This window comes from Sturnira hondurensis, unplaced genomic scaffold (genome assembly GCF_014824575.4).
Source record: "Sturnira hondurensis isolate 20B ecotype Veracruz unplaced genomic scaffold, ASM1482457v3 Scaffold0004136, whole genome shotgun sequence".
Classification (NCBI taxonomy): domain Eukaryota; kingdom Metazoa; phylum Chordata; class Mammalia; order Chiroptera; family Phyllostomidae; genus Sturnira; species Sturnira hondurensis.
In genome coordinates, this window is record NW_028076767.1 from 10,134,765 (window position 1) to 10,152,037 (window position 17,273).

A 17,273-nucleotide genomic window follows, 5' to 3' on the forward strand; every position below is an offset into this window, starting at 1 on the left:
TAGAATGTGAACAGGCTGAGAAGAATGGAGAAGAAACAGCATAACCTATTATCAGAAGTTTGCTATGGTTAAAGCAAAGAAGAAATAAATGAATGATGGGGGATAAGAATGGAAGACAGGTGTCAGGATTTATATTCTAGAAATCCTGACTGGCCGAATAAAGGGCTCTGAACTTCAAACAATATAGCACGATGCAGTTTCCTAAAATATCTGAGAAAAAATATAACACATGTCATCAAATTCATATTATTGCTTATAATATATAAAAGATAAATAAAAATATTAGAGATCAAATGAAAAACATAGTGTAAAGATATATGGCAACAATCACCAAGTTGACACCAGAATTAACCAATTTTGGAAGAAAATGGCATAGTGATTAGCTCCCTAGAGGATTTATCAGACAACTTTAGGGTCTGTGGGTTCTATCACTTGTTAGGTCAGGAACTTTGGTTAAGTCTCTAAACTTTTCTGTACCCCAGCTTCCTTACCTTCAAGAATCATTTAATAGTTCCTTCATATAATACTTTAATAGATTGTTAAAATTTAATGAAAAGAAAAAAGCACATACAACACCTAGGGCATGGATAACAAATTAGTTCAATTTCCTAAGCTAGAATCCAATCATTATCACTTACTGGTCTGAGACTTCGGCAAAGTAATTAGGATAACATTCCCCACCTCATAGGACTGTTTTGAGGAGTCAATGAACTGAGTTTAGAAAAGTGCCTACTATTCGTAATTGCTAATAGATAAAATAAAAATAATGCTAGCTATCACTACAAAGAAAGAACTCATCAGAGAATCTCATTTGCAATTTAGAAAGACAGATCTAGCTTAAGTGCTAAAGATGATGAAGTACAGGGGTCAAGAACATAGATAGGAAAGGTTATAAAGTTATTTCAACAATTCAATAAAAAACCAAGGACCTGAAGTCAAGTTATGACACAGTGAGTTAGGAGATATTTAAGAGAAGACTCAGTTGGACTTGACAACTGATTATACAAGAAGAAAGGGAAACAAACACTTGAGAGAAAAAAGTCAAAGATTTTCAGATTATCAAAAGCATGGATTTTAATGGACTGGGATTCAATAAAAGATACAAATTGTATGTGGAGTAAAGTTTGGAAATACTAAGTGTGAGGTACCTGTGAACATCAAAGTGGAACTATTTAGTCACTAGATAGAAAAAAGGGCCCAGAAAAGTTTTAAAATAGTTTTGGTTTCACCTTAGTTGAGCTCTCTAGAAATGCCCATGATGAAGTTCATATGCCAAATATTGACATTTCTGAGATGTCCCTAGGGTTTAACCACACTGGATTCCCTTTATACTTCCTTAAAAACAATAACCTTAGCTTTTCACCAGAGCCTCCTGAACCCTGCTAAATATTGGGCAATTAGAACACCAAATACTTTTGTTTTTGTTTTCTTTTTTTTTTTTTAGTTTTATTTATTTATCTTTAGAGGGGAAGGGAAGGAGAGACGGGGAGAAATATCAGTGTACGGTTGCCTCTCATGCACCCCCTGCTGGGAACTGGCCTGCAACCCAGGCATGTGCCCTGACTGGGAATCGAACTACGATTCTTTTTGGTTCACAGGCCTGTGCTCAATCCACTGAGCTATACCAGCCAGGGCCAGAACACCAAATAACTTTAATTAGGGGCCCCGTTACTCACATTTGCCCATCAAGAAAGATCCATTAGTTGCAAACCTGTATATCCTTTTAAATCTAGTTCTCTTAACAAAGCATTCGTCCATAAATACCAGAAGAGGTAAATAAATTGTACTGTGTCTTCCCCCAATCTTTTTTAAACACACATATTAAAACATATTGAAAGACACTACAAGGAAGACAATAAACTGGAACTATTTTCTAATTCAATTATACAAAAAAAGTAATATAGAAACAATTTTGAGGACAAAAACCTTAAATCTTTCTTACCTGATGCCCCTATATTTGCCTTATCTTCAGGAACTGTATTTTTATCCTTACTTAAATCTTCAACTAAAAGTTTATCAAAATGCTCAATACAAAGTCTGCTGTCAATCTGATACAACAATGCAGGGCAAAGATATGTAAATAGATCAGCTGAGATCGGCGAGTTGGCACCATGACCATAGTGTTTCAACAACTGAGTGACATTCAAGCACTGCAAGGAAATCAATAAAACAAATTAAGTAAAGGAGTACTGTAAGAGGATTATGCAGAAAAAATACTGTATAAAGAAAATATTCTATTAGTATTTGGAAATAATTTGTCATACATAGACATCGATTAGAAGTAAAGCTTTTGGGTAAAAATTTATGATGGGGATACATTCAACTTGTTACCCAAGACTTTTTATGGACTTGTACCATCTTTCCACTCTAACACATGAAAGATAATGATCTTTTGCCATCAATAAGAGAGGTTCGCAACTATATTCACAAGATTCTTAAAGAGTGAGGAACAAAATCAATTCTCTAGTCAAAGTGTATTTATCACTCAAGTTTCAGCCTTATAAAACAATGTTAAATAAATTTAAAGTATTTTAATAACTTTATATTATAGTATAATATAGGCTTTTTCACTGCCTAAGGCACCCTGAAAGAGTATTATATTGGGGAATTCTAACCCAATACTAAAACTGGAAGATGAAAAAAAAAGGGCAGCTTCAGCCACTGGTTCTTTTTAAAGTGCAAAACAAAACAAAGCAGGAAACAGAGTAATCCAGTTTAAGTCCATCATATATCAAACAAATATTTTAAATTATGGCAAAAAAGATGGTGGTGCCTCTTTTTCTTACGTATCCACTGAGATAGCATGTTTGTTCATTGACTTGCTATCTCATTATATGACTTTACATACAAAAACAAAGTCAGAACATACATACAAACAAACAAACAAAATGACTCTTCTCAGGCTTTAACATAAGGAACTATATATAGTACCTTTAACATAAGGCACTATAGATAAGCCATACTATTGTATGCCTTATCCAAAGCATACAATATTTCCATAAACCCTGAAAAAATTCCCAATATGCACCAGGTCTGATGATTTGGACACCAAAAATTTGACGCAAAGAATAAACATTAATGATATTGTCCAGTTATTATCAACAAGATTCTAGAATATCATCCATAGTAATAAATGAACATATTTTTTTAAAGTATATTAAAATTTTAAAATATGAGTTATATTAAAATCCGTGTTTATACTGCTAAAAACCAAGTACCTGATGATTTCTCCAGGGAAGAAACACCAAGATTATTTACTTAGATGCAAAACATACTTCAATAATAGAGATATAAACAACAAAGAGTGAAGTCGTATTCCATATTTGATGATGCTTTCATACATAACAAATTCAACAATTTTTTAAAGCTTGAGTGATAAAAATTAGAATAAACAAAAGTGTTTATATATTTTTAATGAAACAAAAATAAATGTGTTTAAAGATGACTAGTTAAAAAAAAACTAAGAAAGAACCAATCAAATGTGAAAGTACTGAAAAAATAATGAAAATTTAGAAGAAAACCACAACCACCCCATTAGTATTAGCTTCCTATTACATATTTTTATATTCAGGCTAAATCTGTCAAAGGCATGAAAAGAAAACTATATTATGAGCAAGTAGGCCATATCATAAAGTGATATAGAAAAAAAACCTACCATATTTACAAAATACCTGATACAGAGCTTTATTAATGGGAACCAATTCACAATTAATTCAACAACTTAATAATTTTGATTTAGAAACTGTCAAGTCACTTCCCCAGAGGGAAAACTGACTAGAGTATCTGGAAACCAGCGAACAGTAACAACATGAAAACTAACTTGGGCCCTGGCTGATGTAGCTCAGTGGATTGAGCGCGGGCCTGCGAACCACACAATCGCGGTTCGATTCCCAGTCAGGGCACATGCCTGGGTTGCAGGCCAGCTCCCAGGAGGGGGCACACCAGAAGCAACCATACAGTGATACTTCTCTCCTTCTCTTCTTCCCTTCCTCTCTAAAGATAAATAAATAAAATCTTAAAAAAAAAACAAAAAAAAACTAACTTGGGAAGTCTAAGAGTCATAAGCAAGACAGTAAAATAAAGAATGAATACCAGAGTATAATTTCTAACAACCTGCAAACATTCAGATTTTAAGAACCCAAATTTGAGAACAAAGCAGGCAAGTGAAAATCCAGATAAAGATCTTTAATCTGATTTTAATTATTTGATATATTTATTCTATATTACCTAGAAATATGTTTAAATATGATTAACTACTCCACTGTTCCTTCTCTTTTTACCTAAAATGCTCCCCAATTATCTGAGAATTACAGAGCAACCACCTTTCTATACTGACCTCATGTTGACGGTCATCTTCATTATGATCTTTGTGACTTGCAGCTGAATAAATTGCACTTTTTTTAACATGTGGTGCTTCTCGCTTTCTAGTATGTCGAAGTTCACCTTCGTTATCAGGATCAGGATCTTGGTGTCCATGACCAGGATCATGACCAGTATGTTCTGGAAGATGTACATGAGAATGACCTGGGTTGTGTACACGATCTGGTTTATGAACCCGATTATGTTCATATTGTTCACCCTGATCATGGTTAGGAGGAAAACCTGGTGTAATAACCTCTGAATTTTCATGACTCTTCTTCCCTTTTCTCTTCCTCTTTCCTTTTGGTAGCTTACTTTCCGATTGCTCCTGTGTTTTATTGGTCTCTGTCGAAGGTTCATGGCTAGGCTCTCCATGCTCACTGTGAGTAATGGAATCATTAGGAAAATGCTGAGTAGTGTTATGATCGAGGTTATGATGACGCAAACAATGGTGATGACATAAGCGATGATTACGATCATGTATATGTTTATCATCAGATTTGACAGATACTTCAATTGTCTCTTTCTCTGGATCACACTTATGGTATCTTTTTGTTGATACACTGGTCACAGTTTGATTTTCTGAATTTAAATGCTTATGGGAATGCTGATGGTTATGTGAGTGAAAATGCTTTCCCTCTTGAACTGCCAGAATATCTAAGTGAGAAACATGATCATGGCCAAGATCCTCATGATTAATCTCAACTACTTTGATCTCTCCAAGGCCCAAGTTTGTTAAAAGTTTCTCCAGACCAAAAAAGGATAATCTTCCATTTTCACCATAACGGTCAAAAAGTTTCTCAATATAGTATTTTTTTTCGTTTTCAGCATCCTGAACTGAAAATTTGCTTGACTCTGACTCCGCCATTCCATGATGGTGTCTGTGATGCTCTTCGGGACCATGCTCATGGTCTCCATGGCAGTGGTTGCAATGATGAAAAATAAATGTCAGCAAACAAATGAGGCAAAATTTTGTGTGCATATGTACCTTCATTTCTACTTTTCCTAAAGGGATTTAAAAGGAAAGGCAAATATTAGTTTATACTTGGTCACATTCAAAATAATCATAAACTTTCCAGCAGTTACCAATGCACTAGGCAAATGTTTTACCCCATTGCTTTCATGGCTATTAATCATTCTTTCCTTTTCTAATTCCATGTATAAATGGCCCCTTTTATCAAAACAGCATACAGTCCTTTGAATTAATACAAACTGTTCAAGAGTCATGCACCAAACTACTCTGACTCGCTCTTAGCACAACACTTGAGAGTGTGTATATTTATACAGGAATTGCTGGCTTCCTTCCTATCTGATCCTTCACAAAGTCTGCTGATCCTGCTCTTGAGGCCATGGTCAGTGCAATAAGGCAGGACAAAATAAAGAGAGAAACCGTGTAAGAGTCAAAAGGAAATTAAATTGTCATTATTCACAAATAGCAGGATTGGGTATATAGAAAATCCAAAACAATCTCAAGTTGCTGGATATAAGGACATTATAACCTAAAATCAACTGTATATCTATTTACCAGCAATAATTAGAAAATGAAATTAGGCAACTATTATTTACAATAGCCAAAAGCTAGGAATAAATGTAACAAAAGATTTACAAGACCTTTACATAAAAAAAGAGGATCAGATATTATTGAGAGAAATTAAAGACCTATATAAATGGATGATTACATAATGTTTATGATTGAATATGATACAGATCCAATGTAATCTTGATAAAAATCCCAGCAGTGTCCTGGCCAAGTAACTCAGTTGGTTAGAATGCTGTCCCAATATGCCAAGGTTGCAGGTTTGACCTCCAGTCAGGGCACATACAAGAAGCAACCAATGAATGCATAAATAAGTGGAACAACCAATCATTGTTTCTTTCTCTCTCTCTTCCGCTTTCACTCTTTCTAAAGAATCAATACATTTAAAAAATTTCAAACTCTCAGAAGTACTTTTGTGAGAATTTGAGGTGTTTTTTATATTTAGGTGGAAAAAGGAAGGGCCAAGAGCGACCAAAACACTTTGAGATCAAAGCATTTACTCTACCAGTTACTAAAGAGTGTGGTATTGGTTTAAGAACAAACAAACATACCAAAGAAACAAAATAGAGTGTGTAAAAATAAGAAAAGATTCTCCTTTCCTTGGTGGTTGGTCAACTAAATTTCCATATAGAAGAGAAAATAAATAAAACAATCACTATCCTCATATTATAAAAATCAATTACAGATGGATTTAAACCTAAAACAAAAAACACTGAAGCAATAACATGCTCAGAACCGTGCAGTCCAATATGGCTAACACAAGCCACATGTGGTTACTTAAATTTAAACTAACTACAATTAAATGAAAAATTCACCTTCTTAGTCACCCTAAGCTACGTTTTAAATGCTCAATAGCCACATTGGATCCCTGCTGTCATAACGAACAGTGTGGACATAAGACACACCCAACATCTCAGAATGTTCTCTTGGCCACATGCTTCTAGACACAGAAATACAATGTGGGTCAATTATGTAATTTTAAAGTTTCCTACAATAAACTGGTGAAAGCAATTTTCATGCTCCATTTTTTTATTTATACATTTTTTCCTTTTTATTGAACTTATTGGGGTGATACTGATTAACAAAATTATACAGGTTTCCGGTGTTTGTGCTCTATTTTACTTAACCCACTATATCTAAAATATTGTTTTAATATATAATCAATATAAAATTCTTACTGAGATTTTTAGATTCTTTTTAAATAAGTCCTTGAAATTATGTATATTATATAGACAGAACATCTTAACTTAGACTAGCCATATTTCTAGTGGCTACTAGTGGCTACTGTACTGTAAAGAGCAAATTTATTTGGGAGACTAATTGCATTATAAACTATATTACATTAAAAGTAAGAAATTTCTGTTCATCAAGGTTTCATTAAGAGACTAAAATGGTAAGTCACAATTTAGGAGATTACCAGTGTTACCAGTCAAGCATACATAAGGAATTTCCACAGATTAGCTGAAGGTTGAGAGACAAAACTTGGTGGGGAAATGGACCAGAAGTGTGAACATGTACTTTATAAGACAGCTAAATTACTCAGAAGCAAATGAAGATTCTGGACCTTGATAGTTATCAGAGAAATGTAAAATAAAATCACAATTAGATACCACTGTATACCAACAAGGGTGAGTAGAATATAAAGATGTTAGCAAGAACGTGGAGTCTACAGGGACCTACACACACTGCTGATGGGATGGTAGGTTGATAGCTTTTGGAAAACTGTTTGGCAGGATCTGACAGAAGCTGAACATAAGCAAGCCCACTCACACAGCAATTCTACTCGTGGGTATATGATAAACAGAAATGGCACAGGGGCACCACAGACATGAACATAAAAGTTCACATGATTGTTATACATTATAGCTCAAAAACAGAAAAAAAGGCCATATGTTCACCAATAGTAGAATGAATAAATAAAACAATAATGTTACAATGAAATACTATACAGAAATGAAAATAAAATTATAGCTTCATGCATTAACAGATGAATTTTACAAATAGTAGATGGAGCAAAAAATGACAAGCACTAAAGAAACCATACTGTATAATTCTATTTATATAAAGTCAAAGTTTGGTTAAACTAAACTGAGATAATATTTATTTTTTAAAAGAAAGGTAAGAGGCAAGGATTGTGATTTATATAAGTATGGTAATGTTCTCTTTCTTGCCTTGAGTAATAGTATTGTTTTGAGATAATTCACTGCACTTACACTCTATTTTTCTGTACACACACTGTATGGCAAGGAAAAAATTTTAGAAATCTAATTTCCTTTAGTAAAACACTAAAAAATATAATTATAAACAAAATATTGTAAGTCTTCTTCAAAGAAAGAGTAAGGCCATCAAAAGGAGAAATTAAAAAGCATTATTAAACTCTGGCTTGGTAGCTCAGTTGGTTACAGCATGATCCTAACATGCCAAGGTTGTGGGTTCAATCCCTAGTCAGGGCACCTACAAGAATCAACCAATGAACCAATGCCTAAATACGTGGAATGACAAATTGATGGTTTGTTTTTTTAAAGACACTATTGAAGGACAGTAAAAAAGAACTGCAAAAATTGAAATTACCACCAACATAAATAGGGTAAATAGTAGAAGTTATATGAAGTCTTCCCAAGTATGAACACAGATTTAATTCAGTGTCAATCAAAATCTGATACCTGTTTGTTTTCAGTGAAAACGGCACAAGCTTATCCAAAATTAACATAGAAGAGCAAAAACCCAAGGACAGCCAGGATAATGCAGAAGATTAACAAGGTAATAAAGACATTTTTAGAGAGCTTTACAAATTAAAATACCATAGGCCCTGCCTGGTGTGGCTCAGTGGATTGAGTGTCAGCCTGTGAACCGAAGGGTCACTGGTTTGATTCCCAGTCAGGGCACATGCCTGGGTTGCGGGCCAGGTCCCCAGTTGGGGGTGTGCAAGAGGCCACTAGTCCATGTTTCTCTCACACATCAATGTTACTCATTCTCTCTTTCTCTTTCCCTTCCCTCGCTCTAAAAATAAATAACATCTTTAAAAAACCAACCATGGAACTGGCACAGGGAGGGACAAACAGACCAGAGGAACAGAAGACGATTCAGAAAGAAAAAAAATAATATTGAATGTATAAAAATGGTTGTTCCTCACACCATGCACAAGTCAATTCCAAGAAGATTCAAAATCTAAATATGAAAAGATGCTTAACAAATTTTGGAAGAAAATACAGGAGAATGTCATAACTTGGGGGTAGAGATTTTTTAGATAAGACACAGAAAGCACAAACTTAAAGAAAATGTTTGATTAATTATGCTAAATTCTTTAAGTATTACTTTATAATAAAGAACACTATAAACAAAGCATATGATGATCCTTACCCTAGCAAATATTTGCAATGTATATATATATAAGCACATAAAAATTATCCGGGATATATGGAATGAATACACACACACACACACACACACACACACGAACTCCAATACTGCACAGACAACTATACAAAGGATACAATAAACAAGACAGCTGTTTGAGAAGCAACATGATTACTAATAATTACATTATGCACCAAGGGATTAATAGGCAAACATTAGTAGCTGACAATACCAGGTGTTAAGCAAAGATGTAATGAAGAGCAATAGAAACTATCTTACACAGCTGGTGGGAGTACATATTGGCACAACCATTCCGGGAAGCAATTTGACATCTACGGAAGCTGAATATTAATGCACTCTACAGTCCCCAAATCCCACTTCAGTATATCTCCTCTAGAGAAACTCTTGTACTTAGGCATAGGGCATATGCAAACTCAAGAATCTTTACTGTATATTTTGAATTTTTTAAAAAAACATTAACTATCTGGTAACAGGATGCTTTGGTTAAAAAATAACAGCCACTAACTAAACAAACAGGAAGTTCCCATATAAAAAGCAGTGAGGAGAAATGGGTGGTTCCAGAACAATTACATGACCAAATATCCAAGCCCTCTTTCATCCTCAGATTTGTTCCCTTGGTCTCAAGAAACCTGCTGCTGCTCCAAACATTCCATCGCTGCACAACCAAATCCAAAGCTGGGGCATTTATCTTCAACCCGTGGAGCCGGGTTCTCTTTCAAATCACCACCACTGTCATCTAATAGTTACTGCCACCGCCTCAAACCCATCCACCTGCACTCTTCCCTTTGTGTTCCTTTTTCAGCATCTTGTCACTGTCACACATCTCTGACCCTGTACCAGCCTGCCATCCGTAAGTATCGCCAGGTACAATTACCATTCCTTTCCATGACGTTAAAAAATCACAGACTATTCAGGGCAATCTTTTATGACATATTTTGATGTTGGCAGTACACACTACTTCTTCCCCACTAGGGAAGTTTTCTGTCTGATTAATTTTAACCATTCTTATACTTACTTTAAACCATCAAGGCCCTCTTAATTGTGGAGCAAAGTGAGTTCAGTTCTGCTATTTACCAGAATCTTACAAAAGTGTAACTGAAAGGTCAAAGCTATTTTACATTTACTAGCAAACTACTGATCTCATTATCAATCCCTCTTTATTAACAAGTTTAACAGTGTCCAATATACAATGGGGGGCAAAAATAGGTTTACAATGATCTGTATGGAAAATAATACAATAATTAATAAGTAATAATGCGAGGATAAACTGTGTTTCTCACACAACTGTAGGCCTACTTTTACCACACCCTGTATAAGGAACTTACATGCATTCTTCTGCAAATACAGAGTGCTCCTGTTCTTAGGGCTCACTCCCTTTTCTCATAAAGTTGCATTCATATACCCAGATCTGGGGCAGGTTTTGTGATATATAGGCACATAGAAAAATAAAAAGGAAAATATTTTGTTATTAATGCCAGAAAAAAAGTAGTGCATAAAAGGAAACAATTTATTACAATAGCTAAGTTGTAAATAACATTTTTAGTCATAAAAGTGTAATTCTAACTACTCTTCTAAACCAAAATCGCAATATAATTGTGCTGAGAACCTGGGGTTGATGAAGTGGGAAGGTATTTGGATAGATGGAAAGAATGCTAAGCCCTCATCTTTCATTAGACAGACAATGGCTGAAACTGAAAATGGGTGAAGAGTAAGGAACACGTTGGAGACACAGCAGTAGAGAGCAAAATAATCACCTTAAGGAGTTCCTTGTTGTTCTAGGCAGAACAATCTAAAAGAACAAAGGGGACTGATTATTTTTCCTTTTCCCTAAAAACTTCACAGAACTATTTAATTCTTTTTAAAAAAATTTTATTTATCTTTAGAGAGGAAGGGAAAGAGAAAAGGAGAGAAATATCAATGTATGGTTGCCTCTCGTGAGTCCCCTGCTGGGAATTGGCCTGCAACCCAGGTATGTGCCCTGACTGGGAATTGAACCACAATCCTGTGGTTTCCAGGCCCGTGCTTAATCTACTGAGCTACACCAGCCAGGGAAGAACTATTTAATTCTTTAAACTATATTCAGGTATGACTTTGGAAAAAAGAACTAAAAATAAAAGCTAGCAATTATGAATCTTAAAAAGAGTTTTGGTTAAACAAAATCACATTATGTCACATGGGAAGAAAACACATTACTCACAGTTTCAAGATTCTCACAAGCTTTTCTGGAATTTTAATCACAATATGCAATCATTTTAATTTCAATTTGTGCTATTATTTTGGTTCCTTGGATAATTCTAAGATGTGGAAAAAGACTACAAAAATTTTAAATTTAAAGATTTTATGACATACTCCAGAATTGGTTTCTAGAGAAATTAAGTTTTGTTATACTGCTACCAGAAATATGTTCATAGCATTCTCAATAACACTTGGTGTATTAGTTTTAGAATAAGATCTTTCCTTGTATTTATCTGTACTTTAAAAATCATTCCTGGTGTCTCAGTATTTTTATCAACATCTATGTGCTTTGACACAACATGACTTGGTCATATTATCTGGCCAATGTCTTTTAACTTTAATTACAATGGTTTTTCCTTTCACAGATGTTTTCATTATATGCCCTATGAAATTGTTTCTGTAATTTCTTCTATGATTCCTAAATTTAAGAAGTTTCTTCTCCCCATATCTAATACTTATTTTCTTCTTTTAAAAAACTGTAATTAAAATGAACATGACTCACAAAGAACTAGGATCCCCGTAACGTCCATGACTTTTTTCAGGGGACATAAAAACACCCACTGAACTAACAAAGAATACTCTTACAGACTTACCTGTTAAGAAAGTTTATATTTTAGCCTCAATAAAACTTTCAAGTACTTGTATTTAAGCAACAATATTCATAGGAAAAAGCTCTACCATTTGTTTTATAAACTATAAATTGTATTAGGTATGACATAATATTTCATTCATAGTGAATCTAAAGAATGATTTTCTTAAAAGCTCTTGCAGTACCCTGGCTGGTGTAGCTCAGTGGATTGAGCACGGGCCTGGGAACCACACGATTGTGGTTCGATTCCCAGTCAGGGCACATGCCTGGGTTGCAGGCCAGTTCCCAGCAGGGGACTCACGAGAAGCAACCATACATTGATATTTCTCTCCTTCTCTCTTTCCCTTCCTCTCTAAAGATAAATAAATAAAATCTTTTAAAAAAAAGCTCTTGCAGTGATTTGATTTTAGCATACCTTTCTGACTTTCGTCTTCTGTTTTTAAAAATTGGTACGATTATTTTATTGAAAATAAACTTTTTATTTACACTGGTTACATATTGAACATGAAATTATTCACTTTGTTTGAAAAAAAACCTATAATATACTCATTAAAATGAAAATCTTAAAAAGTATGTTCCACATCAGTCACTGTTGGTGGGAATGTAAACTGGTACAGCCCCTACAGAAAACGTTATGAAGCTTCCTCAGATAATTTAGAGTCATCACACAACCCAGCCACCTCTTTTCTGGGTATCTAACCCCCAAATTTGAAACCATTTATTCGCACAAATATATGCACCCCTATGTTCACTGTGGCATTAATCACAGTGGCCAAGACCTGGAGACTACCAAAGTGTCCTTCAGTAGAGGACCAGGTAATGATGTGACATGTATATAATGTAGAAGACTCCTCAGGCACAAGGAAAAATGAAATACTGCCATTTGTGACAACATGGATGGCTCTTGAGAATATCACACTAAGCAAAACAAGTTAAGAAAAACTCAAGAACCATATGATTTCACTCATATGGGATATAAAACCGAAAGCAACAAATGAACAAATAAGAAACACAAACACTCAAGACACAGACACCAGTATGGAGGTAAATAGAGGGAAGGAGAGTAGTAAAGAGTAAAGGAGGTCACGTATACAGTAAAATGGAGAATTTGACTTTGGGTGGTGGGCCTACAGTTGATGTGTCATAGAGCAGTGCACTTGAAACCTATATAATTTTACAATGTCGCCCCCATAAATTTAACTTTTAACAAGCATGTTCTAGCCCTGGCTGGTGTGGCTCAGTGGCCTGCCAGCATGCGTTGTGGGCCAGGCCCCCAGTTCGGGAGGTGCGAGAGGCAACAGGTCAGGGCTTCTCTTGCACATGAATGTTTCTCTCCCTTCTTCTCTCTCTAAATAAACTTTTTAAATCTTAAAAAATTAAAAAAGTTATGAAGTCAGTTGAAATTCTGCACTAAAAAAGATCTATGGGAATAAAAACCAATCTCATTGCTTCATAACATATATAACACACAGTATCTACTTATTCTTTTTATATGTGATTTTATATATAATTATGTAATAATTAGAAACTACATTACAAGCATAAGGTTTTTCTACTATTACTGTTTTACTGGTTTCATAGTTTTATAATGTAATAAATCACGTTTTATACTATTTATCTTGATAAGGCATATAAAAATCAATCTTTTCATAGCCCCCTTCAAGAGGCTATGTTCCTGTATAATGAAGTATGCTTCTTCACCAATGAACTAAAGTAATGATTTACTTTCAGAAGAGGTGAACTAAGAGTTATACCTAAACACTTGTTCACAGGCTCTTGAACATGTGATCATGCATTGTTTAAGAAGGGGAGTGGGCAGAGAGGAAGAGGAGGAAAGAAAAACAGGACAGAGGCAGAGAAGGCATAAAAATAAGAATAAAATATGTTCCGCTCTGAAGGAGGTACAGGAAGATAGAATCACCTTTAAAATTAGTAAACTGTGAGAGATGCTACAAAAGTAGTAGAAACTGTGAGAGTGTTAGATGGTAGGCTCAAAGTTGAAGGCCAAGGGCTTCACATTCCAGCTCCAAGCATACATAATAAAAGGGTGTTGAACTTCCTACAGAAAGAAAATGGACCTGTGAAGAGATGAAAGGCTTCTACACTAATAGGTGATGAACATGTGAGAACTCACATTATCTATGAATTTATATTTGAAAGAATGTATCCTACTAAAGTATTTTATACACATAGGTTCTAGGAAGATAGAACTATTTTATGTAATAGCAACATGTCAAATAATGACAGAGCATTAAGAACTAGATCCAAGGGTTGGCAGGGTTATAAGGACCAGATAGCTAATGTTTTAGGTTTCATAGGCAAGATAGTATTATATCTAAGGCAACCACTTAATTTTGCCACAATGGCACAAAAGTGAGAAGAATACACAAGCGAGCAGGCTGTGTTCCAAACACATGTAATCTACAAAAGCAGGCTGATTTGGCCTGTGGGACATAGTTAGCTGATCCTTTGCTTAACCTACACACTTTTTAAAAAACTACCAATTCAGTAGACAAGTGAAAGGGAAACCACTATCTTAAAACTCAAAAATTCACAAAATATGTAAAGTGAATTCAAAAGAAAGTTTAGAAGTGTGAGGGCACATCTGAGATGGTTTCTTTTTATTTAAATATATTGAAGTAATAGAACAGTAGATACACATTTTTTAAAGATTTTATTTACTTATTTTTAGAGAGGGGAAGGGAGGGAGGACAGGAACAGAAACACTGATACGAGAGGGAAACATCAACTGGCTACCTCAGGCATGTGCTCCAACCAGGGACCAAACTCCAACCCGGTTCGGGCACCAAGCAGAATCAGCTGGTGACCTTTTGCTTTGGGGGAGGCCACCCAACCAACTGAGCCACACTAGTAAGGGCTGGAATGTGTATCTTTGTTACCTTGTTACCACAGTTGAAGGCTATTTCGATTTTCTTCTTCCTATATGAATGATAGTAAATCTAAAAACTAAAGTGATCACTGACAAATCTCAAATAATTACTAGAGGATAAAAAGTAACATTTATGCATAATTCACAGTAATTCTTCTACTAACAACACGTGTGGTCCTAGGAAAGTGCATTATCTGCATGAATCGGGTGGTCCCCACAAGCAGGGCACATACTGAGGCTAACATGGCTGTTAGAAATGTTAACACAAGGACAAGTATTATCTGATACCCCATTCTCTTTCTGCAGTGAAACATCTAAACTATAATGAGTAATTATAAAATCTACCACTCTTAATGAATACAATTTAAACACTAAGATTTTAGATTTCATCCCTATGCTTACTCCTGTAATACCCCCCCCATTCCAGTGACATCTTTTAGTGTGAAAAATCTATTAAAATATCCCTGATACCTTTTATCTGGCAACAACAGAAAACCCCCCATACGTTCTGATAAGAAAACAGGAATATATTATGGCATTTAACACTATTATTTATGATGTGATATAACAATCAACTGTGCTGCTTTAGCACCTGGGACATTCGGTGCAGTCTCTTAAGCGGCTGGAATTTGAATGTTATTGTTTTGGAAACTTTATGATTTCAGCTGTAAATTGCCTTAATACCTACTGAACACACTTTAAATATTCTAATCATCATAAATCTCTGAGATTATATTAGCTTATTTTGGAAAAAACCCAAAAGTCACTGTGTGGCCCACACAGAACTTATGAATAGAAAATAATGAAAAGAAAAAAGAGTAGTTTGGAATATTGATAACTGGAATAATTTGAGACTCTACATAAATGACTACAAAACATCTTATGGTTATTAAAGGTCCCAGAGACTATTCTTCAAAGATCATTCTACGAAAGTCAGAGCTCAAAATAAACTTGAACTTAAAAAAAGTTGGCAATGCAATTTTAGCATTTTCCATTTTATTTCAGTACAGTCGAGGCAATACAAAGTTACATGGGATTAAACAGATCCAGAAAGCAGTTTTTCAATACCACTCTTTTTCAAGACAAAGCCCAGATTAAATTAATAAAATTGCTGTTACAAATATACAAAGCTAACTTCAAAGATACACCTTTAACATATACCCCTCTTCTAGCTTTGAAAAATCCCCTTCAGGCCCTGGCAGGGGAGGTCTGTTGTCTAGATCAAAGTCCTATATATCAAGGTTATGGGTTCAATCCCCAGTCAAGGCACATATGAGAATTAACCAAATACTGCATAAATAAGTGTAACAGCAAATCGACATTTCTCTCTGTAAAATCAATAAATAGAGAGAAATCCCCCATATACTTTCGCAAGGCAATTTGGCATTATACTGTTTTATTTCCACCCAAAACTCACTCAGTATTTGGAAAATCGGGGGCTAAAAGCAATCAAAATTAACCCATTCAAAATGACTATATCCATCTTATGAGTAACACTAACCAGCAGCTGGAGGAACTCCTAAGTAGACCAGACATATAGCACTAAGGAATCTAATAGTAATTTAAATAGACCTTTTTTTAAGGAAAGATGTAGGTGAAACTAAGCTCCAGAAAACTTCAAGGGGAACGAAACACTAGGGGGCAGCATGAAGCTGCTGGGACAGGCGGGCTCTCTTCTGACTCGGAAACCTTAAAGTTAGGCCCTGACTGGTGTGGCTCAACGGGTTGGGCATCATCCTGCAAACTGAGATTGCTGCCGGGCCCAGCACAGGCCTGGGTGGCTGGCCGCACCCCCGCCCCGGGCATTGGGCCCCTTTGGGGAATGTGTGAGAGGTGACTGCTTGGTGTTCCTTTTTCACATGGACTTTCTCTCCCTTCCTCTCTCTCTAAAAAAAAAAAAAAAATAGAATCGTTTTTTAAAACACTAAAGTTAGTATATTTTCAATAACAATTTTCCTATTTAACAAAAGATGACTTAATAGGGTTATGAAACTTGTTATAAAGAAAAAAAACTAGTTTTGTTTTGATTGCCTACACTTCCCTTTTCTACTGTATACTTTGTTTTGCCTCTAGTGATTATCAGTCTAAAAATGCACTAGTGATAATGTCCTTTTGATATAAAACAGTGCAAACCCATGGTATTTCCATTCTTAAGGTGGGCAACTACACAGACAAGGGGTATTTTTATCCAAAAAATTTCTTTGGGTTAATGCTAAATTTGTGTTGTATTCAATTAACATTTTAAACTTAATTAAAGAGCTTAACAACCATGCTTTCAAATCACT

The 17,273-nt window shown here is 35.0% G+C and overlaps 1 protein-coding gene across 2 annotated transcripts in view; it reads right to left on the reverse strand.

Moving 5' to 3' along the window:
• The window catches only part of SLC39A10 (solute carrier family 39 member 10), an 88,866-nt gene that overhangs the window by 30,445 nt on the left and 41,148 nt on the right, over positions 1-17,273 (reverse strand). For both annotated transcript variants that reach the window (XM_037043725.1, XM_037043724.1), the window contains exons 2-3: positions 4,337-5,364; positions 1,943-2,150 (exon numbers count right to left, since the gene is read on the reverse strand). In XM_037043725.1, the coding sequence (XP_036899620.1) occupies positions 1,943-2,150; positions 4,337-5,353 (1,225 nt within the window). In that variant the 5' untranslated portion in view covers positions 5,354-5,364. The remainder of the gene's footprint in view (positions 1-1,942; positions 2,151-4,336; positions 5,365-17,273) is intronic.